This window comes from Mesocricetus auratus, unplaced genomic scaffold (genome assembly GCF_017639785.1).
Source record: "Mesocricetus auratus isolate SY011 unplaced genomic scaffold, BCM_Maur_2.0 Super-Scaffold_100676, whole genome shotgun sequence".
NCBI lineage: Eukaryota > Metazoa > Chordata > Mammalia > Rodentia > Cricetidae > Mesocricetus > Mesocricetus auratus.
In genome coordinates this window covers 46,623,622-46,651,014 of record NW_024429266.1, presented here as the reverse complement: position 1 = coordinate 46,651,014, position 27,393 = coordinate 46,623,622, and the positions used below count along the sequence as shown (strand labels likewise).

The window sequence follows — 27,393 nt, the reverse complement described above, 5'->3', positions numbered from 1 at the left end:
AATCTCCTCCTCACTCTCAGACTCGGCTGAGTTCTTTTCCACCTACCCTTTCTGTTCTGAAATATTATTTTAAGATGTGTTACATTTGTTTATATTGCAGAACATTTATTTTAATGATGCAAAGATGTGTTGCATTCTCTTATAGAAAGGATATTATGAGCTGCATGGCAAGTTCATGGCACTAAGTGCTTATACAAAATGGAGAAATCTCATATTAGTAACTTAAGCGTTACATTTGAAAGCTCTAGAACAAAAAGAAATAACACTCACAAATAGTATGAAAACAGCTTGGTATTGGCACAAAAATAGACAGGAAGACCAATAGAATCAAAATGAAAACCCTGATATTGACCCACACACCTCGAACACCTGATTTTTGACAAATGGAAAAAACCCATTTTCAACAAATGGTGCTGGCATAACTGGGTGCTGGCATGTAGAAGACGGCAGATAGATCCATAAATCTATCACCATGCACAAAATTAAGTTCAAATGCATCAAAGACCTCAACATAAATCCAGCCACACTGAACCTCTCAGAAGAGAAAGTGGGAGGTACCCTTGAATGAACTGGTATAGGAGACCGCTTCCTGAATCTAACACTAGTAGCACAGACACTGAGACTGACAATTAATAAATGGGACCTCCTGAAACTGAGAAGCTTCTGTAAGACAAAGGACACAGTCAACAAGACAGAATGGCAGCCCACAGAATAGGAAAAGATCTTCATCAACCCCATATCTGACAGAGGGCTGATCTCCAAGATATACAAAGATCTCAAGAAGCTAGTCTCCAAAACATCAAATGATTCAAATAAAAAGTGGGGTATTAGAACTAAATAGAGAATTCTCAATGGAGGAATCTAAAATAGGTGGAAAATATATAAGAAAGTACTCAACATTCTTAGCCATCAGGGAAATGCAACTCAAAACAACTCTGAGATATCATGTTACTCCTGGCAGAATGGCTAAAATCAAAATCACCAATGGCAATTTAAGCTAGAGAGGATGTGGAGAAAGGGGAACACTCCTCCAGTGCTGGTGGGAATACAAATTTGTACAGTCACTTTGGAAACCAGTATGGAGGTTATTCAGGAAAATGGGAATCAGTCTACCACAAAATCCAGCAATTCCACTCTTAGGCATATATCCAAAAGGATGCACATTCGTACAACAAGGACATCTGTTCAACCATGTTCATGGCAGCATTATTTGTAATAGCCAGAACCTGGAAGCAACCTAGATGCTCCTCAACTGAAGAGTGGATAGAGAAAATGTGATACATATGCACAATGGAGTACTACTCAGCAGAAAAAAACAATGGAATTTTGAAATTTGCAGGCAAATGGATGGCAATAGAAGAAGCAATCCTGAGTGAGGTAACCCAGTCACAAAAAGACAAACATGGTATGTACTCACTCACATATGGATTTTAGACATAGAACAAATGAGTACCAGCCTACAATCCACACTGCCAGAGAAGCTAGGAAACAAGGAGGACCCTAAGAGGGACATACATGACAAGATCTCCTGAGCTAATTGGGAACATGGGAGGAGGGGAGAGGGAGTTAGGAGAAAGGGAAGCGGAGCAGAGGAGGGGAGAGAGGACATGAGGGAGCAGGGGGAAGAATAGAGGAGAGCAAGAAAAGAGATGCCATAATAGAGGGAGACATCATAGGTTTAAAGAGAAATATGGCACTAGAGAAATGTCCAGAGATCTACAAGGATGACCCACACTATAAGCAATAGTGGAGAGGCTACCTTAAATGCCCTTCTGCAATAATGAGATTGATTACTACCTTATATGGCATCCTAGAGTCTTCACCCCCGTAGCTGATGGAAGCAGAAGCAGACACCCACATCTAAACACTGAGCTGAATTCCTGGAATCCAGTTGCAGAGAGGGAGAAGTGATGAGCAAACGGGTCAAGACCAGGGTAAGGAAACCCACAGAAACAGCTGGCCTGAATAAAGGGGTGCTCATGGACCCCAGACTGATATCTGGGACACCAGCATCAAACTAATCCAGACCCCCTGAACATGGGTGTCAGTTAGGAGGCCTGGGCAATCTATAGGTCCTCTGGTAGTGGATCAGTAGTTATTCCTAGTGTATGAATGGACTTTGGGAACCCACTCCACATAGCACAATACTCACACTAGACGCACGGGGGAGGGTCTAGGCCGGCTCTAAATAATATGACAGACTTTGAAGATACCCCATGGAGGCCTCACCCTCCCTGGAGAGCAAAAAAAGGATGGGATGGGGGTTGTGGGGGGTAGGGGAGGAGGGGAGGGAGAGGAAACTGTGGTTGACCTGGAAAACAAGCATGTTTCTAATTTAAATTTTAAAAAAAGGGAAAAAAATATTGACAACAAGAAATAATCCAACTCAGGACTGAAATCAATGAAAGAGAAACAATCAAATAAACCAACAACAACAATAACAAGGAATTAATGAAAGTAAGCATTGCTTGTTTCAGAAAATCATTAACATTGAAAAATTCTTAGTCAAATTAACTAAGACACGGAGAAAATAAGATACAAATTAATAAAATTAGAGAGGAAAGGGGGTACAAGAGATACCAAGGAAATCTGTAGAATCCTAAGGATGTGCTTTAAAAATCTGTACTCCACCCAACCCAAAAACCTAAAAGAAATGAATAAATTTCTTTATCTGCAAAGTTAAATCAAGGTCAAACCGCTAGAGTGGTCAAGAACCTGAGACTGGATAGGAAGACTATTACTCTGCTAAAAGATCCCAGCAATAAAATGACTGTGTGGTGGTTGGATGAGTATGGCCGCATAGGCTCCTGTATTTGAATGCTTGGTCTCCAGTTATCATAACTCTTTTAGATTACTAAGTTCGGCCTTCTTGTAATAGGTGTGGCCTTAAAGAAGGAGGTGTGTCACTGAGAGTGGGCTTTTTGAAGTTTCAAAAGCCCGAGTCAGGCTAAGTCATACTCTTTCTTTCTACCCATAACTTATGGGAAAAGAAGCCAGCTCTTAGCAGCTACAGCTCCAGAGTCATGCTTGCCTGTCAACTGACACCATGCTGTTAGCCATGATGGCCACAGACCAACCCTCTGAAACTGTAAGCATGTCCCCAATTAAATGCTTACTTTAAAAGTACCTTGGATATGACATTTCGTCACAGCAAAACAGAAACATCTAAGACAGACTACAAATGACACTCTGTTACATTGATAGAGCAGTGCCTCACTCAGCCATCACCAGAGACACTTGTTTTTGCAGTAAATGGGAAATAACAGAGGCTCACAACCAACAATGTGCAGAGCATGTGTCTTTCGAACACTAAGTCATAAATGGGATGTCTATCACACCTGTCCTCTCAGATCTTGGGGACAACGATGTGGAAGAGGGTGTAGAACAATCCCAAGAGCCAATGTGATGGATGATTCCAAAGAACTTGTCTGCCACACACACATTTCTGATACACATACAAACTCTCAGAGACCACTGCAGCAAACACAAGGTTTGCATAGGTTCACACCTGTGCTTTTGGTTTTGTGGGGTTTTTTTTGGGGGGGGACGGGCTCCCATCCCTAAACAAGAAGCTATCTGCAGTTGACATCTAGTAGCCAAGGAAAACTTAGTTTTATCCAGTGGAGTCTCACTGAGTATATTCACCACACATCAGAGTAGGTTGTATTTTTGTACACATTTTATCTAGGCATTCTATCTTACTGATATTTTGCTTGTATATTCTGGTTTCTATTTTTGTATGGTTTTTTTGTTGTTGTTGTTGTTTATTGGAGATAGATGGACGGACAGACGGATGGACAAAGGTAGGCAGATCTCTTTGTTCGAGGGCAGCCTGTTCTATAGAGAGAGTTCCAGAACAGCTACAACTACACAGAGAAACTCTGTCTCAAAAAAACAACAGCATTTTTAAAAAGTTAAGAAAAAAAATTCAACAACAACAAAACCACTATAAATTACTTACTTCAGATCCTGTAGAAGATCTTTTGCATTAAGCATGGTTATTAAAGAAGTGGTAGCTGCAGGGATAATGATAATGGGTGTTCGTGATCCTGTAAAGGAAAACAAAAAAAATTAAAGGTTAAAAAAAATCATTATTGTTGAAAGAATTACTTTCTGTATTAAAATAAATTTTAAATTTATAACCTTAATTCTTTCATGCTAAAATATTTTTAAATTATTTTAAATTTTAAATTTGTAATAATGACAAAAATATTTAATGTAGCTTATTTCCCACCAAGTAAAAATACCAAGCATACATACTCAATTTGGTACACAAGCATATTAGCTCTGGTTTTGAAACCTAGTTTACTTATATTTACCTCCTAAAGTAAATGAAAAACACAATCATACCTTTCTTCTGATTTGGAGGTGGTCTTGCTTGAGAAACTATAAACAAAAATAAATAAATAAAATCACCATTGTTATTAAGAAATTATTTCCAACTAACAAAGGAAGTTTAAACATTATTGATATTCACAAGACTGGTGGTAAAACACAAACATTCCACATTTTGTGCCTCTGTATTTTACACATATTAAAATACTGTAGCATTACTGAACAATTAAGAAATGAATAATAGAAGAATATATACATTAATAAAGAAACAAATATAACAATTTAATTAGATCATGGATGTCTGAATCTGATAAACAAAAACAGTTTTATAATTCACTGATTATTATAAATGTAAGAACAGAGTACTAAAAGATAGGGAAACTGAGGAAAGAGAATAAAGTTATTGTGGATTACGATAGGAAATAGTGTTTAAATTCTTTTCTCTTTAAAATCTTTAAATAATTTTGGTCAAAGAAAGACCATTAAAAGCAGTCAACTATCTCTGAAAATCTATCTAATCTATAATGTCTATAAATGACTTCATTAGCAGTAATTATGATTGCATTATGAAACAAATATTTTTCTATCTATAACAGCAGAGAAATATTTGTTAGCATATTAATATCACTCATGATCTATGCAAAGACAATAGTGCTTCATGTTCAGTTTTAATATTCACCTATGTAACATCTTCTGAAATACTTCTTGTGTATCACATGGAATCTAGTTGGTTTAATTTTAAAACTGATTCCGCATGATACTATGATAAAGGATGTAAGACAGCGAGCACTTAACAAGATCAAATAAAAAAAAGAATAAACAGCAACATTTAAAAAATCATTTAGGAGAATGACTAAGGACAGACTACAACCTAAATGTACTGCATTTACACAAGAACACCCTGAAAAGGGGAGGGAAAAAGAGGTGCTAACACAAGTAAACTGGAAGTGGGGTTTCTAAGACTAAGTGGAAAAGAACTACCTGAAAAGTTTATCTAGCCAATATAGTTATTCCATGTGGAAATGTGGTTTGGCAACTCAAAAACCATTACTTATATGTAATAGAATTAAACTAGTGAATGATGGGTGGTACAGAAAAAAATTCAAATTCAATGTCACTTTCCAAAAAAAAGTTGTCATCTATAAGTGAAACACAAGAGTATAAACATTTTTGGAATACACTCCATTCTTTAGGGAGCTGGATGCTACATCCTAATGAATTCTTTATACTCTGAATAGTTATTTTGTTGTTACTACCGAGTGCACTGCATGATCTTTCCATCATTACAGAGATTGGTTCATACATACATATTTATAATCATTTCATTTTTCTTCTTCCTAAGGAAATATACAAGCTTTCTTGACTCATTTCTAGGACCATGAATAAATCTGAGTACCTAGAACATATTATTTATTTGGTATATAACATAGGCATAGGAAATAGCATTTGGTGGAAGATAAACTAATGATATTTGAACAGAAACGTGGGCACAAAAGAGAGAAAAGAAGCTATGAGAGGGAGATGAGGGAGGAAATCTATCACAATGTCATTTCACTCAGATATTCTTTCTTTTCTATTAAGGAAATCTACACACAGATCCAGAAAAATAAAGCAACATTTGTTAAAATAAAGGCTCAGAAGACCAACTACAAGAAAAATAAAAGCTAACACATATAAAGTTCCAAAGTTAAGATAAAATGACTACAAAAAAAATGTAGTAACAGACTCCCTAGATGTACCACAGAAGGGACATGGTGAAACTCATGTTGATAAACTTGAGTAAACAAAAACTAGAGCAGGCACTATAAGAATTCTGTGTGGTGTGCTCATAGATTTGTAGAATTAGTATTGTGAAAATGGCTACACAATCAAAAGTAACCTAGTTTCAATGCAAGTATCATCAAAATTCCAATGATATTTTTTACAGAACTTTAAAAAAAAACCCTAAATTTCACATGGGAACATAAAAGCTCTTGACTAATCATAGAAATTATGATCAAAAACAACAATTATCTGGTTCCAAATTATAATACAAAGCCATAGTAACAGCAACTATATGGTACCAACACAAAAACAGACATGTAGAGAAAAGGAATAGAATTGAGGACTCAGAAATAAACCCACACTACTATGTCCATCTAATTAGACAAAAGTATAAAAAACAAACATTGGAAAAAACAAATCTCCTCCCAAAAAAGAAAAAACAATGGTGCAGGGAAATATCCTCATGCAGAAGAATGAAACCAGTTTCCTTCCTTTCATCCTTCCTATATCAAAAATCAACTCAAAATGAACTGAAGACCTTAAAAGAAGATGTAAAACTCTCAAAGTGCTACATCAGAATAAGGTACATGTTAAGGGCTCAGGAATGAGGAGCATTTCTAAGGACCCCAGACCCAGCAAACAATCCCAGCACTAGTAAATGAACTACATAAAATGAAAGGCTTTTGCAGAGTAATGGGGACAGCAAAGTGAATGGCCTACAAGATTAGGAAAGTTTGTCAGCTGCACATTGTACAGGGATTAATATCTCAAACCTATAAAGAAACCAAGAAATTCAGTATGAGTGCCCGGGGACTGCCTGGGGACTGCCACTGAGCCTCCCTTCCTGGCGGGAGCCTACTCACCCCAGATTCCTGGTCTTCTTTTCCAACAACAGGACCAGATAAACCCGGCCCTGTATCCGGGCCTGCCTTCCAGTACCTGGGGAGTGTCATTGAGCCTCTCTTCCTGGATGGAGCCTACCCACCCCAGTTTCCTGGTCTTATCTAATCAGGGGACCAGTGTCTGGGGACTGCCATTGAGCCTCCCCTCCTGGCCAGGAGCCTTCTCACCCCAGATTCCTGGTCTTTTCCACCAACGGGACCAGGACCAGTGCCTGGAGACTGCCACTGAGCCTCCCCTCCGGGCAGAAGCCTATGCACCCCAGTCTCCTTGTTGTCTTCTCCATCCACTGGACCAGTGCCTGGGGACCACCAGTGAGCTTTCCCTCGAGTGGGAGTCTATGAACCCCAGGTCCTGGTCTTCTTCTCCAGCCAAACAAAACAACTCCCATTCAAGTACTAACCAGGCCCTACCCTGCTTTGCTTCCAAGATCAGACAAGATCAGGCACATCAGGGTGGTATGGCTATACTGATAATGAGTTCGATACTTCCTTATATGCCATCTTAGAACCTTCATCCAATGACTGATGGAAGCAGAAGTAGACACCCACAGCTAAACACTGACTGACCTCCTGGAATCCGGTGACAGAGAGGGAGGACTGATGACCAAAGGGGTTAAGACTGGGCTAGTTTAACCCCCAGAAACAGCTGATCAAAACAAGGGGTAGCTCTTGAATCCCAGACTGACGGCTGGGAATCCAGCATGGCCTGATCAAGACCCCCTGAATGTGGGTGCCAATGAGGAGGCCTAAGCAATCTATGGGGCCTTAGGTAGTAGATCAATATTCATCCCTGGCATAAAATGGACTTTGGGTGGCCATCCCATATGGGAGATGCACTCTCATCCTGGACTCTTGGGGGAGAGTCTAGGCCTTGCCCTGGATGAAATGATAGACTATAGACATCCCCATGGAGGGCCTCACCCTCCCTGGGGAAATGAGGGGATATTGGGGGGAGTTGATGGGAGGGTGTGGGAGGAGGGGAAGGAAAGGGAGAGGGACCTGGGATTGACATGTGAAGCAACCTTGTTTCTGATTTAAATTTAAAAAAAAAATTTTTAATGTATCAAAAGAAAAAGAAAAAAGAAGCTCAACACACACAAATACATACACTGATCAATAAATGGGTATATGGAATGAAGCTATTTCTCAAAGGTCTTAGTACAAATAATAAATTAACACAAAAATTTTTTTCAGTAATCTTAGGCATCAGGGGAATGCAAATAAAAACTATAATGTGATCCTGTATCACCTGTGAGAAAATTAACATTAATAAAAAATAGACTGCAGAAAACTGGCTCAACGGGTAAAGGCATTTACTAACTCAGACAACTGAGTTCAGTCCCCAAGACACACATGGTGGAAAGAGATCATACTCCTAACAAAATGCACTCTGATTTCCAACAGGGCTCTCTCCTCCTCTGTGTCTCTATTCACATATATATATATATATATATATATATATATATATACACACACACACGCATATATACACACATATACATATCCATACGTATACATATGGATAAATATTGGCAAGGATGTAATGGGGAAAAGGAGCACTTACACAGTAATAGCAAGAAGTAATTTAAGTTAGCCACTAAGGAATTCCACATGGTGGTTCCTCACAAATAAACAAAAAACAGAAATAATGCAAGATCCTGTTATGTGTACTTATGTTTGGATACCAACAACCTACATAAAAAGTCAGGCACAGTGATGTGTACCTAGAACAGCCCTGGAGTTTGGGCAGGTGGTCAAGGATAGGTAGGTCACTGAAGCTCATTAGGCAGCCATGAATTCCAGCTTTGGTCAAAGACTGTTTCAAAGAAAGTACAAAATTACTGAGAAAGACATCTATAACTTCTGATCTCCAAACACAGTGTGCACATATATAACACTTATAAAATGAAATTAAAAAAAAAACAGGAGACCATCAATTCTACACAAAATAAGTCAGAGTCAGAAAGACAAACTATGGTTTTTCTCATTTACAGAGTCTAGATTTTTTTATGAACACAGATATAATATATGCCCATAGACATCATGAAAATAGAAATGGGATTAATTTGCTACAGAGAAATCAGGAGAAAGTAATGGATAGAAAATATGGCCAATGTACATGATAGGCTCATACGGTGAAGGCACTCAGTATACTGAACAAAAATGTCAGTTTGAAACTGATTCCTCTGAAATAAATATACATTAACACATTTTTAAAATAAAGATAAGTAAGTCTTATGGCAGACTGACCTCATGCTTTAACTCACTACCATATCTGCCACTGCCTATGGTGACTGGCTCACATTGCCTAGTCTCAGTTATCTCAACTGCACAACAGATGTAATTCTACATCCTACTAAGTGTCATGAGAAATCTAAAAAATAATGTATTCCAAGTCCTTAGCCAGACTTGACATATATTTGTGTCAATTACTGAGCCCTGCTACTGCTACCACTACTAGTAAAGCAACTATAATCACTGCCGATATGCCAGTTAAAAAAAGATAAAATATTAATGCTCCTTTGTTTTGTTACAAATGATTGAATTCTTGATTTTTAAATGTATTACAACATCTTCACAAGACATTGTACATAGTCACTAAATAGCAGTAAGATCTTATCTTCACAGAGCTTTCAGCTTCGTGGGTGAGCCAGTAGAAGCAAATACACGAATAAACTAAAAAGGCTGGAGATAAAAGCTTAGTTAGGCACTTGCCTAACTTCACAAGACACTAATTCAATCTCCAACACACAAACAAGACTGAACACAAAAGGAACATATTAATAAAAATGTGAATAGGAAGAAAAGTATCATTCAAAGAAAATATTTAGAAAATGTCTAAAAGAAAGTGACATTTAAACTGAAAAGTGAAGGATGAAAAGGAGCCACCTTGCAAAGCATAGGTGGATGAACTGGAATGTGTGCAAGTACCAAAGGCAGACTTCAATGGCTATGGAAATGAGACAAAGCAAATGTGTGACCACAGGAGGAATGGCAAGAGATGAGGCCACATGTATGCACGTATGTATGCATGCATACATGAGGGAAGGGGCTTCAATAGGGACCTTCATGCAATGCTAAGTGTGTTTACTTGTTTGTGTGTGTGAAGAAAACTATGTTGTTCAGGCTGGCCTTGAACTATACTTCTAGGTTCACCTGATCTTATCAATTCTAAGTAGCAGGGACTACAGACATGGGCTACCAATCATTCTGACAACATGCTATTATGACACTGTTGACACAGAATCTCAATTAAGTTTTGATTTGCAAAGGATATTGAACGTCTGTTTTTTCTTCCCAAATATGTAAATGTTATCACAAAGTCCAATAACTTTTAAGCCAGAAAGTGATATGATCTGATTTTCATCTTGTATCTTTTGCAAAAGAAAATTACAAGATATAGACAGGAATTAAAAGGAGGACTTTGAAATGTGGTAGTATACATCTTTAATGCAAGGGGGGGGGACAATGGCAGCCATATCTCTGGTTTGGGGTTCTGCTTGGCATACATAGTTAGCTTCAGACCAGCAGGAGCTAAAAAAAAAAAAAAGCTCAGATAGAATTAGTAAATCATCCTTCTCAAATTATATGATTTAAATGAGAGCTTTATTTTTTCTTACTGCTTACTTGATTTAAGGCTGAGTGGAAATGAGTAGTAACAATTATTATGAAACTGACTGAATTCACTGGATTTTGAAAAAGATGCCTGTTACAGTTTCTACCATGCATCTTTTGGAGGACAGAACAGAGACAGAACATTAGCATACTGATACACTGTGGTCTGCTGAATAGCATGTAAGATGCTAATTTAAGGAAATGGTGGGCCTTAAATTGTGATAGAGACAATGAAGTCAAACAGTGAAGGAGGAATGCAGAAAAAGAAATTTGACAACAGCTCCCTCAGGTCTATGAAGGGTAAAATTAGACACGAAGAACAAATGCCTACTAAGTTTGTGGGCTAAAAACAGAGTTAATAGCGGTGCTGCCTATTTAAGTATTAAAAAAAAAGATATTGGTGGGGGGAGGGGTGGGAAAGTTGTTTAAATTTGTTTTACAATGCCTACAACTTATTTTCATATACAAACGACAGCTAATATTGTTAGTACCAGGTTTCAAAGCTAAGATGTCTAACTGAAGATGAAATACACATTAAAACTATAGGATGGTTATAGAAATATTCCATCTAGCACATCATTTATAAGCTGAATAACTAATACCACGAGGAGATGAGTGACAGCTCAGTAGTTAAGAATACTATCAGCTCTTCCAGAGGACCCAGATTCCAATTTCCAGCACCCACATGGCAGCTGTCTTTACCTCCAGCAGTTCCAGGGAATCTGACAGCCTCACACAGGCATACATGCAGGCAAAGCACCAATGCACATTAAACAGACAGACAGACAAAAATGAATGAATGAAAAAAATTACAGGAAGGTAGGGAAAGAAGAAATTGAAATGAAATATACCAGTGTAACTCTCTCAATCTTACATGAGTATATTAAACAAGCATACTGGAGGTCATTTACTTAAGAAGGAGTCTAAATTATATGCAAACAATTTCAAGTTAGAAGGCTGGGCACAGTGGCATACATCTGTCTTTAATCCCAGTAGTTAGGAAGAAGTTCAAGGACACCATGATCTCCCAAGTGAGTTTTACAGCTAGGATTACACAGGAAGAGCCTATCTCAGAAAAATAAAAATAATTAAACTAGAGAAGCTGAATGCAGTTAGCGGTGCATAAGAAGGTGAGAGAAGGGCAATGATTTCATCAGGCTATAAAAACAAAACGCCAGTGGGCTGTGCTTATCTAAGACACACTTTCTCCATGCACTAGAAAACACTTGACTAGTGTTAGCTAGCTACTTTCCAAGCTTTCTCAAAGATCTAAAATTTTTTAGTTAAACACTGTAAAAGATGACACGTATCTAGGGATTTTTCTGGTACAATACTACTAATACTTGATGAAGATAAATTTAAAAATAAATGTAATGCTCAGAAATGAAATTCCATTCATTAGGTCCCTAATCCAAGTGAAGACTAAAGGGTTCATTCTACATTTCCATATGCTCCAAAACCCATAGTACAAGTTTACATGTTACTGTTATACATGTTCCATAACTTATTTTACACATTTTCTGTGGTGGCTTATCTCAAATCACCTAAGAGACAGGCATCCAGTCTGAGAGACTGTTTAGATCATGCTAGCCTCTGGAAATGTCTGTAAGGGATTACCTAAATCCCAGTATCTGAGGTGAGAAGAGTCACCCTGAAGGTAGGTGGTACCATTTCAGGAACTAGGATCCCATACTGAATGAAAAGGAGAAAGCTGTTCACTATTCACCCCCCTCTGCTTCCTGACCATGGATACAATGTGATTATCTTCCTCAAGGTCCTGCCACAGAAACTTGATGGTGAACTTCCTCCCTCCCTCCCTCCCTCCCTCCCTCCCTCCCTCCCTCCCTCCCTCCCTCCTTCCATTACTTTTGCCAGATAGTTTGTGGCAAAAATAAATAATTAGACTTTAACTCAAATCGAGGAAAAGATAGCACAGTAAATATTATTAAAATATCTATAGACTTCAAAGATTCTGCAAACTATTCATTTTAACTTTATGGTTTTCTACTAAGAACATAAAGATTAATGATGCTGGCAAAGTTTAATAAGCATTTTGTGTACATTACCACATTTTAAAACCTGCTTTAAGGAATACTCATGATTAATTTGAAGAAAAATGGTCTTTCAGTATATTTTTAAGTGCAACAATGATTACCATACATCAAAAACATTCATTTTTACGACCATGTAGAAAAAAGTCAAAATTTTATATTTTACCTGGTCTAGGTACAGGTTGGGCTGCAGGAGTTTGAGTCTTACGGGCAGATGCACCTTCCTTTAAAAGATAAAAATTGATGCATAACATCAAAGTTTGTTTACATAACAATTAAACACTTTAAAGAGATCTGACATTGCTCTCCCATTCAGTCAATTATTTGACCAATGCCAATAAGTTTAAAAGCAAAATATTTAAAAGGCTGAGAGAGGAAGACTGCTGTGTGTTTGAGGACAGCGAGTTCTAGGCCATGCTAAGCTACATGAGATCCTGTCTCAAAAACACCCCTGACCTAAAAATATCTACCACTGCCATAGCCATTCTTCGGGCCATGCCTTGTCTTCCATGATGAACTAGAACCTAAAACCATGAGGCAAAATAAACAAGTAAACAAAAGTCCTACTTTGCTTTTATACTATTTTTAGCAAGGTATATTAATAGAGGTATTTAATGGAAATTTACATTGTTACCAAGTAATATTCTTAATGATTTGTTTAATTGTGAAAATGTTAATTTTTTCAGAAATGGTGCTACTTGACTGTTTGTTGTAACTTTGAAATTTATTTTTAAAGACATGCTGGGGATCAAGCTTAATGCCATGTATACATCAGACTGTCCGTGTATGACTGAGACGCATTCTAGTCTACCTATTTTAAAATAGACTCAAACCTTTTTCCTCTAAAAGGCAAAAAATGGGTAAGTAACACATACTCTCATGTTAAAAAGATATAACAACACTTTTTGGTGCATCTTAAAAACACGTAACTATTTCAAATAATTAAAATGTCTTTAAAATACCCAGGAAAAATGGGCCAGTATGGAGGCTTGACAGATAGGGGTGGCTTATTACTAACCTTGACAACCTGAGCTCAATCCCCTTAACCCACTTTGTGGAAGGAGAGATCCCTTAGTGTTTTCACCTCCACACGCATTGCCCACACACACAAATAATAAATGAAAGTTTTAAATATTCAGGAAAAATACATCTATAAAAATTGAGTTTTATTATATTAAACTATAAGCAAATAAGAATCTTTTTTAAGTACTAAATCTCAATCACTGAAATGTACTAGGAGTAAGAAAATATACTACAAGTTGAAGTGTACTAAGAAAGATAAATATGAAACACTTTAATTAGGTATCCGCCTTTTGTGTAATAGTTTCTATTATACTCACGACAATTTTTAACACACTTTTCTTTATAGAAAGCTTCAAACCCATTGCTGCATGGAGACTTTATTCTTATTGTATTCAACAGAAGAGAATTTGACAAGTATCAAGATCAGTATGGTTCCATAACCAAAATCACTCATATTATCACAAGGAACAATTTAAATTACTAAATGTTTATTAAAATTTGAGATTTTAAATGGAAAATAATTTGGAATTGCAAAATATCCTACAGCACTTTTAAAAAATAAACAACAAGGGAATACCTACACTGTTAGTATAAAGGTACACATAGCCTTCAGTTACAATGATACAGAAACCATTCTTTTTTAGAAAAAAGAACAGTTATAGTATTAGCAAAAAACTCCTTGGGGTCGAAAGCACTGACAGATACCAAATTATCATTCTGAATGCACTCTCTTCTATGCAATCAGTGGGCACACTGTATCTAGTAGCTATTCTGAGTTCTGATTTCACTCACATATTCACTTTGTGAAAACCTGTGAAGATCTTCTTCTTCTAAATAAGTTATATTCAAATTAAAACTTAAATGTACAATAATATGAGCTATCACTAAAGTCCATAAGTTAGAAATTTTTCTTATTCTATTTATCTCTAAGATCATCTCCAAAGATTTGTTTCATTCTTCTTTGTAATTCCACTGTTTAAAACAGAGTAAGCATCAATCATTGATTGACTCAATGTAATGGTAATTTTTTCCTTTAAATCAAAATAGACCAGGCAAAAGACTAGAGCTTGGAAGCAACACAAACAAAATTCCTTTTTTCCATTAAAAATAACATACAGGAATTTTTGTCTGCTTTTAAGGAGCTCAAACCTTGATTCCTTTAAATAATAATGCTTTCTGTTTGTACAATGAGCAATCCTTGCTTAATGAAGTAATCATTCCCTGGTCACAGAAAAAGGCACACATTCTAAACTAGGTCAATAAAAGTCCTTTCTTGGGATTATTTCTTACAATAAGAGCTAGCTGGTAAGAATTCTAACCATAAAGTTGAACTATGAAGCATGCCTCGAATACTGATACCATATCCTTTGACTCAAGAAAATAACTTACAGGCATAAAAGACTGAGTAAGTATAAATAAATACATATGAAAAGAATATAGTTTGTTAACACTTATTACCTTTTCTACTGGCATTCAAGTTCTACTTTTCCTCTAATTCTTCCTAATATGAATCATTAAATTCCCTCATCTCACTGCACACTACATACACATCTTTTAGCTTCAATTTGTTATATCAAATTTCTGTGAGTTACAAAAGATTAATTAATCTACATTGTCTTTTTCAGTTTATGCAAATTGAGTTGTCTGAATCACTACAGTATAGTTTTGGTTAATACAAAACAGTTACAGACTGTGACAAAACAGTACATGGGGAACAAGATAAAACTAGGAAGATCCTTACTTTTGCATTAATTTATAGCAATTTTCAGGGCTCCCTAGCAAATGTTGCTCTGAAATTGCATAAGAGATATAAGAAATGACATAACACAACTCTACCACTCTCCACCTTAAAGATGAAAAGATGAAATATTTTCAAAGGTATATAGCTGGTGTGTCTGACATGAATTAACAAGAACAGTAATTTGGTAGAAATAATAGACTGGTATTGCTGTTGGGTTTTTTTTTGTTGTTTGCTTTATTGTTTGTTTTAAAGATATTAAGACTGGTGGAAACAATCATGAAAAGAAAGTTATCGGCAGAAACAACCAAAGGAGCTGACAAACTGTGCTAACTGGAAAGGAAACCTGCTTTCTCTTGGGGAAAATAATTCTAGCATTACAGCTGCATTAAGACATGTGATATTTTGGGAAAGTTAAAATGACTCAATTATATAGAAGGAAAAAATAGTGACAGAGCTACATTTCCAAGAAAGAAGAAAGAAGACAAAGTGAAGTATGTTATTTACAAATAACCTTCTTGTTTTGTTTTAGTGAATAAGATAATCGAAGATCTTCTCTGGCATTATGAAATTAGTATCTGCTGCTTATACAAGTAGGCAAAGTATTTGCCAGCTGTGGTAACACACATCTGTCATGCTAGCAACTGGGAAGGAAAGGATGGGAAGATGCCAGGAGCTCAAGGGATAGCCAGAAATACTCTAAAAGTACAATAGTTACTGAAGTTGGTTTTAATAGCTTTAATTACATGAACCTGAAATACTGAAAAGTCTTAATGAAGAAAACATAGAACATATATGAAAACTTGCATTTATAGTCTATCTTTTCATTTATACAAATGATAACAGATAATATTTTGAAAATTCTGTTAACTTGAGAACCAGAGACATGGTTCAAAGGTTCTTATAGAAGGCACAAATTCAGGGCCCAGAGCCTACTTCAGTGGCTCACAACTGTCTTTAAAGCCAGCTCCAGGAGGGCCCAATGCCTCTGGCCTCCAGGGTCACCTGCACGCATATGTACATACACACAAACACACATAATTTTAAAATAATAAAAATAAATTCTTTTAAAAAATAAAATAGCATAGTTATAATCTTACATTCTTTTGCCTTTATCAAAGAAAATTGCTATGAAGTTTGAATTTTAAAAATGGAATTCTTAAACAGAACAATACTTAACATTTGAATTTTAAGTACATTAAATGGGGTTTTTGCTGGGAATTTTGAGGTTATTGTTTTCAAAAAACCTCTTACAATAGAATACTGGGGCTGAAGATGTGGCTTAGTGAGTGACAAGACACCATTCCTAGCAGATGAGCGATCCTGAATTCAATATCTATTGAGTATTACAGGTGAGCATACTTGACACAGCCATATTGGGGAAAATCTTTTTTTTGAAGATATGAACTCACTTTTTGTCATCACACAAAATGGTTAACATGATTAAAAAGCATTGCATTTTCCACTCTGTTAACCAAGGGCTCTCGATTTTGAAATTAAGCTTTTCATGTCAAACAACTTTCTCCAGGACATAACTAAGTATTTGAATGCCCAGGTCATGATTTTGTCCAAACTCAAAGCAAAATGATCAAAGTGGTACTGTGTCTATTTTATGGGTGAAACTATTAACCTAAAAAAGACAAGTAATTTGTCCCAGCCCACATCACTAAGGACAAAACAAATGAGCTGATTTTATTCTAAAGTGTGCTCCTAACTGCTTTAAAGACTTCCAGGACAATCTGGACTTTTCTCTTTCATTTCCCCTCCTCCCATAAGCAAATGTCCCATTTTGCAACCTTTTACTACTTGTCTTTAATGGAACAATAGGAATTCTAATCAGAGCAAGGAAAAAGAAAGCACCCATGAAAGGAAGTAGTAAATATTTTTCAGTTTGCAAAGGTGGCTCCTTTGGTGAAGTGTTTGTTGCAGAAGCTTACTGAACCAAGTTCAGATCCCAGCATCCATGGTAAAAAGTCAGATGTGGTAATACAGGTCTTAATCCTAGTATTGGGAAGGAAAGGACAAGAAGATGCCTGGAGGTTACTGGCCAGCCAGGTTTAAAACAAGGTAAAAAAGAGATATCAAACCTTGACCTCTACATTTATATACACACACCTGCATACACAGTTACATGCAGAGGAAAGGAAGAAGAGAGGGAGAGAGTGCATGAACACAAAAGCAAGCAAGTTTACACCCAACAGCAAATGAGCTCATATAGGGCTCCCAATGGTTTTACAGGAATAGAACCTATTCTAAAATTCACATAAGATCATAAATAACTTGAAATAACTAATCATAAAAGGAACATACAGATTATAAAACTAAAACTTCCAAATTTCAATAATTACTACAAATATATAGTAACTACAACAATACACTAATGAGATAAAGACAGATAGTATAGATATCTAGAGTAGGAAATCAATTCTCCCATTGGTAAGAGTGCCGAAATCATTTGAGAAAGAACAGTCTTCAAAGAACAGTGCTAAAAAAAAGAGTGGTATCAACATGTAAAAGAACGAATACCGACCAGTACCTTATACAAATTCATTTAAGATCACAGGACTATATTTGAAAGTCAAACATATAATAGAAGAAAGGTTTCAGAATATGCAATTTGGCATTGATATGAAACAAAAAAGAGATGATAACAATGTTTAAATGATAAAATGGATTTCCTGTGTACCTAACAGCTAATGACATAGCTGAAAACATAATTCAGAGTGAAAGTTTTTTCCAAGTCATTTATCTGATTAAAAATTAATGTTCAGAACATAAAGAGAATCCTTTCGTCTTAGCACAAACAACAACAAAAATGAAAACCTAATTCAAAATAAGTGTAAGACTTCAACAGAAAGACAAAGCAAAAATTGCATGAAACAATTCAAACAGTGCAAGAGACAAAATCTGAAATGGAAACAATTTAAAAAACACAGTCTGAAGGAATGCTGGAAATAGAAAAACTGGGAAAACAGTCAGGTACTACAGATGCAAGCATAACCAACAGAATAGAAGAGATGGAAGAGAGAATCTCAAGTGTTGAAGATACACTAGGAGAAATGGATTTATCTACCAAAGAAAACCTTAAATCCAACAAATCCTTAACACAAAACATCCAGGAAATATGGGACACCATGAAAAGACAAACCTAAGAATAATAGGTATAGAAGAAGGTGAAGAAACCCACCTCAAAGAGGCAGAAAACATATTCAACAAAATCATAGAAAAAACTTTCCCAACCTAAAGAAAGACATGGCAATGAAGGTGCAAGGAGCTTACAGAACACCAAATAGAGTGGACCAAAAGAAATCCCCTTGACACATAATAATCAAGACCCCAAACATACAGAATAAAGAAAGAATATTAAGAGCAGCTAGGGGAAAAGGCCCAGTTACATATAAAGGCAAACCTATCAGAAGTACACCTGACTTCTCCATTTAAACTATAAAAGCCACAAGGTCCTGGATAAATATTCTACCAACATTAAGAGACCACAGATTAAAGCCAAGACTACTAAACCCAGCACAGCTTTCAATCAATATAGATGGAAAAAACAAGATATTTCATGACAAAACCAGATTTAAACAATATATATCCACTAACCCAGTCCTACAGAAAATTCTGGAAGTAAAACTCCAACACAAGGAAGTTAACTACAACCAGAAAAATATAGGCTATAGATAATCCCACTTTACCAACAGGCAAAAGAAAAAGTGGTGGAAATCCACATACAATTCCACCAACAACAACGATTTCAAGACAAATAAGAATTAACATTAATATCTCTCAATATTAATGGTCTTAACTTGCCCATAAAAAGACACAGCTTAACAGAATGGATTCGAAGACAGAATCCATCCTTCTGCTGCATACAAGAAACACACCTCAGCTTCAAAGACAGATGATAGTTCAGAATTAAGGGTTGGGAAAAGATTTTCCAATCAAATGGACCCAAGAAACAAGCAGAGGTAGCAATCCTAATATCTAACAAATTAGACTTTAAACTAAAATCAACCAAAAGAGATGGAGGTCACTTCATACTCATCATAGGAGAAATCCACCAAGATGAAACTTCAATTCTTAACATTTATGCCCCAAATACAAAGCCATCCACATTCTTTAAAGAAACATTACTAAAACTCAAAGCACATATAAAACCTCACCCACTTGTAGTGGGAGACTTCAACACCCCACTCTCACCACTAGACAGGACCACAAGACAGAAACTTAACAAGGATACAAAGGACCTAATAGAAGTTTAACAGACAACTATAGAACACTCCATCCAAACACAAAAGAATATGCCTTCTTCTCAGCTCCACACGGAACCTTCTCGAATATCGACCACACACTTGGCAACATAGCAAACCTCAACAGGTACAAAATAATTGGAATAGCTCCATGTATCTTATCAGATCACCATGCCTTAAAGTCAGAATTCAACAAAAACACAAATCACAGAAACCCTGGAAACTCATGGAAATTGAATAATGCACAATTGCACCACTCCTGGGTCAAAGAAGAAACGAAAAATGAAATTAAAGGCTTCCTAGAATTCAATGAGAATGAAGACACAACATACCCAAACTTATGGGATACTTTGAAAGCAGTTCTAAGACGAAAGTTCATAGCACTAAGTGCCCACATGAAGAAACTGGAGAATAATCAAACCAGAGAATTAACAGCACAACTGAAAGCTCTAGAACAAAAGGAAGCAAACTCACCCCAAAGGAGCAGACATCAGGAAATAATTAAATTGAGGGCAGAAATCAATAAAGTAGAAATTAGGAAAACGATAAAAAGAATCAATGTAACAAAGATTTGGTTCTTTGGGGAAAACAACAAGATAGATAAACCGTTATTGAAACTTACCAAACGGCAGAGTATGAACATGCAAATTAACAAAATCAGAAACGAAAAGGGAGACATAACAACGGACTCTGAGGAAATCCAGAGAATCATCAGATCATATTTTGGAAAGCTGTACTCCACAAAAATTTGAAGATTTAAAGGAAATGGAAAACTTTCTGGATAGATTTCACTCACCAAAATTAAATCAAGAACAGATGAATAATTTAAATAGTCCTATAACACCTAAGGAAATAGATGCAGTCATCAAAGTTCTCCCAACCAAAAGAAGCCCAGGGCCAGATGGCTTCAGTGCAGAATTTCACCAGAAATTCAAAGAACAGATTATACCAATTCTTCTCAAAGTATTCCATGGAATAGAAGCAGAAGGGTCTTTGCCAAACTCTTTTTACTAGCCTTCAATAACATTGACCCAAGCCACACAAAGACACAACTAAGAAAGAGAACTTCAGACCAATATCCCTCATGAAAATTGATGCAAAAATATTCAATAAAATACTGGCAAATCAGATCCAAGAGCACATCAGAAAACTCATCCACCATGATCAAATAGGCTTCATTCCAGGGAAGCAGGGATGGTTCAACATATGAAAATTCACCAATGAAATCCACCATATAAACAAGCTGAATAACCAAAAAAAAAAAAAAAATCACATGATCATCTCACTAGATGCTCAAAAAGCCTTTGACAAAATCCAACACCCCTTCATGATAAAAGTCTTGGAGAGATTTGGGATAACAGGAACATACCTAAACATCATGAAAGCTATATACAGCAAACCAAGAGCCAACATCAAATTGAATGGAGAGAAACTAAAGGCAATTCCTCTAAAATCAGGAACAAGGCAAGGCTGTCCCTCAATATCGTACTCGAAGTTCTAGCTAGAGCAATAAGAAAACAAAAGGAGATCAAGGGGATATAAACTGGAAAGGAAGAGGTAAAAACAAGATGTGATAGTTTACATAAGTGATCCAAAAGGGAACTCTTACAGCTGATTAACACCTTCAGCTAAGTGGCAGGATACAACTCAAGAAAATCAGTACCCCTATTATATACAGATAATACATGGGCTGAGAAAGAAATCAGAGAAGCATCACCCTTTACAATTCCCACAAACAACATAAAATACCTTGGGGTAACACTAACCAAACAAGTGAAAGACCTGTATCACAAGAACTTTGAGTCTTTAAGGAAAGAAATTAAAGAAGACACCAGAAAATGGAAAGCTCTCCCATGCTCTTGGATAGGTAGGATCAACAAAGTAAAAATGGCAATCCTGCCAAAAGCAATCTACAAACTCAATGCAATCCGCATCAAAATCACAGACCTTGAAAGAACAATTCTCAACTTTATAGGGAAAAGCAAAAAATCCAGGATAGCCAAGACAACCCTGCTCAACAAAGCAACATCTGGAGGCATCACCATCCCTGACTTCAAGCTCTATTACAGAGCTATAGTCCTGAGAACAGCTTGGTATTAGCACAAAGATAGACAGGTAGACCAATGAAATCGAATTGAATACTCTAAGATTAATCCACAAACCTATGAACAGCTGATTTTCGACAAAGAAGCTAAAATTATACAATGGAAAAAAGATAGCATCTTCAAAAAATGGTGCTGACATAAACTGGATATTGGCATGTAGAAGACTGCAGATAGATCCATGTCTATCGTCATGCACAAAACTTAAGTCTAAATGGATCAAAGACCTCAACATCAATCCATCCAAACTGAACCTGTTAGAAGAGAAAGTGGGAGGTACCCTTGAACAAACTGGTACAGGAGACCGATTTCTGAATACAATATGAGTAGCACAAACATTGAGAATGACAATTAATAAATGGGACTTCCTGAAACTCAAAAGCTTCTGTAAGGCAAAAGACACGGTTAGCAAGACAAAAAGGCACCACCCAGATTGGGAAAAGATATTCACTAACCCTACATCTGACAGAGGGCTAATCTCCAAAATTTACAAAGAACTCATGAAGCAATTCTCCAAAACACCAAAGGATCCATTTAAACAGTGGGGGACTGAACTAAATAGAGAATTCCCAGTACAGGAGTCTAAAATGGCTGAGAGACACTTAAGAAAGTGCTCAACATCCTTAGCCATTAGGGAAATGCAAATCAAAACAACTCTGAGATACCATCTTACTTTTGTCAGAATGGCTAAAATCAAAAACACCAATGATAGTTTCTGCTGGAGAGGATGTAGAGTAAGGGGACTACTCGTCCATTGCTAGTGGGAGTGCAAACTCGTACAGCCACTTTGGAAATCAGTTTGGAGATTCCTCAGGAAAATAGGACTCAGTCTACCACAAGGCCCAGAAATTCCATTCTTAGGCATATGCCCAAAAGATGCCTATTCATACAACAAGGATGTCTGTTCCACCATGTTCATAGCAGCATTATATGTAATAGCTAGATCCTGGAATCAACCTAGATGCTCCACAACTAAAGAATGGATAGAGAAAATGTGGTACATTTACAAAATGGAGTATTACTCAGCAAAAAACAACAATGGAATCTTGAAATTTGCAGGCAAATGAATGGCACTAGAAGAAATCATCCTGAGTGAGGTAACCCATTCACAAAAAAGACAAACATGGTATATATTCACTCATATATGGATTAGGGGCATGTCAGCCTACAATCCCAGTGTCAGTGAGTCTGGGAAACAGGGAAGTTCCCAAGAGATATGATACCCCCAGAGAAGTGGAATGAGCCAAGATCTCCTGAGTAGATTGGGAACATGGTGGTGGTGGGGGGCGGGGGGACAGGAAAAAGTGAGGGGAATAAGAAGGCATGGGGTAGCAGGAAGGTTGAGTTAAGGTAAGAATGGCAGAGAGCAGGATGATAACATAATAGATGGAGTCATTATGGGTTTGAGGAGAGAGCTGACACTAGTGAGAATTCCAGAGATCTACAAGGATAACACTAACTGGCAAACTAAGCAATAGTGGAGAAACTATATTAATAGCCCCTTCTTGATGATAAGGTTGATGACTACCCTATATGCCATCCTAGAACCTTCATCCAGTGACTGATGGAAGCAGAGGGAGATACCCAGGGCTAAACACTAAACTGAACTGAACTCCTGGAACCCAGTGACAGAGATGGAGGAGTAATGAGCAAAGTGGTCAAGCTCGTGCTGGTGAAACCCACAAAGACAGCTGACCGGACAAAAGGGAGCTTTTGAACCCCAGACTGATGGCTGAGAGGCCAACGGGACTGATCCAGACTCCATGAATGTAGTGTCAGTGAGGAGGCCTCAAAGATTTTCTGGGGCCTTGAGTAGTAGATCAGTGTTTACCATGGCGTACGAATGAACTTTGGTAGCCCACTCCACATGGACGGATGCTCTCCCATGCTGGACACATGGGGAACGGCCTAGGTGCTGCCATGGATGAAATGACAGACTCTGGAGATCCACCCAAAGAGGCCCTCACCCTCCCTGGGGAATGATATGAGGATTGGGTAGGGGGCTGGTGGAGGGACAAGGGAGGAGGGGTGGGAGAGGGACCTGGGATTGACATGTGAAGCATTCATGCTTCTAATTTAAATAAAAACATATATTGGGGGGGGAAAGAATGTCATTTACAGTGGGGGGGACGGAGGGAGGGAGGGAGGGAGGGAGGGAGGGAGGGAGGGAGGGAGGGAGGGAGGGAGGGAGGGAGGGAAAGGAGGGTATACTTGGGAGACAAAGCAGGATGAACAATTCAAGGTCATCCTGGATTGCATGAGACTGAAAGCACTAACCAACAAATCCAGGGACTGTGTAAGGCTTGTGTATGTATGTGATTGAAATTACATCATTTTCGCTTTCCTTGCTTCTAAGCACTCCCATAAATCCCTATGTCCTCTTTTTTCACTAATTGTTCTTACATACATATATGTACACAGTTACTATAAAAAGAGTAAGTCAAACCATAAATTGTATCATGTAAACTCTCAGGTTGTCTGCTTGGAGAATGATTTCCCCTGTTCTCCTAAGTGCTAGATGTATTCATGGTAACAAACATATAAATTACACTTCTTCCTGAAGTGTGCAGTCTATATGGAGGTAACAGCAACTGGTATGGAATCTTATTGGCTGTCAGACTGACTACATATATACATACGACCAGTAAACAAATGTGCATCAGACAAAAAGAACAGCTTCTCTAAACTTATTAGTTCATCCACTTTCTTACTGTTCTTTTTTTTTTGTGTTTTTTTTTGTTTTTTTGTTTTTTTGTTTTTTTTTTTTTGTTTTTTGTTTTTTGTTTTTTGTTTTACGAGACAGGGTTTCTCTGTATAGTTTTGGAGGCTATCGGTCCAGCCTGGCCTCGAACTCACAGAGATCCGCCTGCCTCTGCCTCCCGAGTGCTGGGATTAAAGGTGTGCGCCACCACTGCCCGGCTCTTACTGTTCTTTTTAAAGAACAAGTTTTACTTCCCAGTATGGGGTTCTATGAACTATCCCTATAATATTATAATGTATTTGTCTTAGTTATATATGCTGATTTAACAGGGTTTATGCTACCTTAAATACAAAATGTTTATCATATTTTAATCTCAACAGCAAAAAAAAGGACTATCTCAATTCTTAATAAATCTACTCACAATTAAAAATAATCTGGATATATAATACTCATTACAATCACGTAAAGTTGGAATATACAATGCTAATCAGTAACATTATGTTCATAGCAACATTATTTGTAATAGCCAGAACTTGGAAGCAACCTAGATGTACCTCAACCGAAGAGTTGATAGAGAAAATGTGGTACAGTTACACAATGGAGTACTATTCAGCAGAAAAAAAAAAACAATGGAATCCTGAGATTCGCAGGCAAATGGATGACACTAGAAGAAACCATCCTGAGTGAGGTAACCCAGTCACAAAAAGAGAAACATGGCATGAACTCTCCCATATATGGATTTTAGACATAGATCTCGGGAGTGCCAGCCTACAATCCCATGGGAAACAGAAACTTCATTCAGTGGCTGATCAAAGAAGAGGCAGACTCCATCGTTTAAGTACTGAGCTGAACTCAAGAAAGCCAGTAACAGAGAGGGGAGGACTGATGACCAAAGGGATTAAGACTGGGCTGGTTTAACCCCCAGAAACAGCTGACCTGACAAAGGTTAACTCTTGAATCCCAGGCATCAGCCTGGGAATCCAGCATGGGACTGATCAAGACCCCCTGAATGTGGGTGTCAGTGAGGAGGCCTAGGGAATCTATTGAGCCTTGGGCAGCAGATCAGTACCCATCCCAAGTATACACACGGACTTTGGACTCCCATCCAACAATGTGAGGTGCACTCTCACCCTGAACTCTTGGGGAAGGGTCTAGGCCCTTCCCTATATGAAATGACAGACTATGGACACCCCCATGGAGGGCCTCACCCTCCCTGGGGGAATGAGGGGACAATGGGGTAGGGTTGGGGGGAGGGCACGGGAGGAGGGGAGGGAAAGGGAGAGGGACCTGGAACTGACTTGTGAAGCAACCTTGTTTCTTATCTAAATTTAAACTGAAAAATAAATTTTAAAAAATTAAGAAAAAGAAACCCCCCCCAAAAATTTACCACTTTACTTCAACATTTGTAATGTTTTGATGCCTAAACACTTAAAAATGTTTTAACAATGAATGATCACTAAAAGTGAATGCACTTATAAAATTCAACAAAAAATTAATTATCTAAGAGGGATGGGGGAATTGTGAAAATAATGTCCACATATTCAATTACTAAGCATAATTCTAAATGTTTGCTACTGTAAAACAGTTTACATACGCGTCACTGACAGGTGTATACTCTTCTAGTTGACAGCAAGATAAGGACAATTACAATGGTAAGTTTTTTGCACCAGTTTGAATGGGCCAGTATTATTTGAAATGCATGACAGTTTCTATATCAGGTTAATACTTGAATCAGTAGCCTGAGTAAAGCCAATTGCACTGTATACCCCAATGTAAGTGGGAATCAAGTATCTACCCATTAAAGACCCAAACAATAAAAAAGAACAGAGACAGAATTTGTTTTGTCTTCAAACAGAGAAATCATTTGCCTGCCTTCTCATCCTACTGTAAATTAAATTTTACCATGGGTTCTCCTGGTTCTCATACCTTTGGATTTTTACTCTCTCATTCTCTAGTATGGTACCTTTTGATCTCTCTCCTCTCTCCTCTCCCTCTCTCCTCTCCCCTCTCTCCTCTCCCTCTCTCCTCTCTCCTCTCTCCTCTCCCTCTCTCCTCTCTCCTCTCCCTCTCTCTCCTCCTCATGCATGCTAGGTACCTGACATCGGTGGGGCAAGAAGGAGATGTTCCTGCTGAAGATGAAAAGCCTTGAGAGAGAGACACACAGAGAGACAGAGACAGACACAGAGACAGAGACAGAGACAGAGACAGGTGGGGCAAGAAGGAGTGGCAAATGCCTCGAATCCTAACAGAGGAAGATGAGTCTCTGAGTTCAAAGTCAGCCTATAGTTCCCAGAGAAACCCTGTCTTGAAAAACAAATGTCTTGAAAAACAAAACAAAAAAATACGTAAATTAAAAAAAGATTTCCCACATTCATGGTTCAGAGGAATATTGGTATTGAGATACATTACACACACACACACACACACACACACACACACACACACACACACACACACACACGTCTCCTGGCAGCTACCTGCAGAATATCCCTAACTGAAAATACTCTAAAACCTGAATCTTCATGAAACTTTCAGCCTGACATAGTCAGTCAATGTACAGATATACTAAAAACATTTAAAACTATACCCAGCATATGTTGTATGCATAAAACATGTCTTTAAATGATTAAGTTTCATGTTTAAGATTGATTGAGCACTGTGGCTTCCATCCCAGCAGTGGTGGCAGCCAATGCAGCCGAGTCTCCAGCTCCACCCACGGGACTAGGTAAACCAGGGCCCATTTCCGGGCCACCTACCTGTGCTTGGGGTCTGCCACTCATTATAGGCTTGAGGAGAGAGCTAACACTAGTGAGATTTCCAGAGATCTACAAGGATGACACCAACTGGCAAACTAAGCAATAGCAGAGAGATTACCTTAATAGCCCCTCCTTGATGATATTGACAACTACCTT

General features: G+C 37.5%; 1 protein-coding gene across 1 annotated transcript in view; it reads right to left on the bottom strand.

Moving 5' to 3' along the window:
* The window catches only part of Cdc73 (cell division cycle 73), a 109,059-nt gene that overhangs the window by 21,872 nt on the left and 59,794 nt on the right, over nt 1-27,393 (bottom strand). Inside the window, exons 11-13 of the mRNA XM_005073452.4 lie at nt 12,834-12,891; nt 4,351-4,386; nt 3,962-4,049 (exon numbers count right to left, since the gene is read on the bottom strand). Coding sequence (XP_005073509.1) covers nt 3,962-4,049; nt 4,351-4,386; nt 12,834-12,891 — 182 coding nt within the window. The remainder of the gene's footprint in view (nt 1-3,961; nt 4,050-4,350; nt 4,387-12,833; nt 12,892-27,393) is intronic.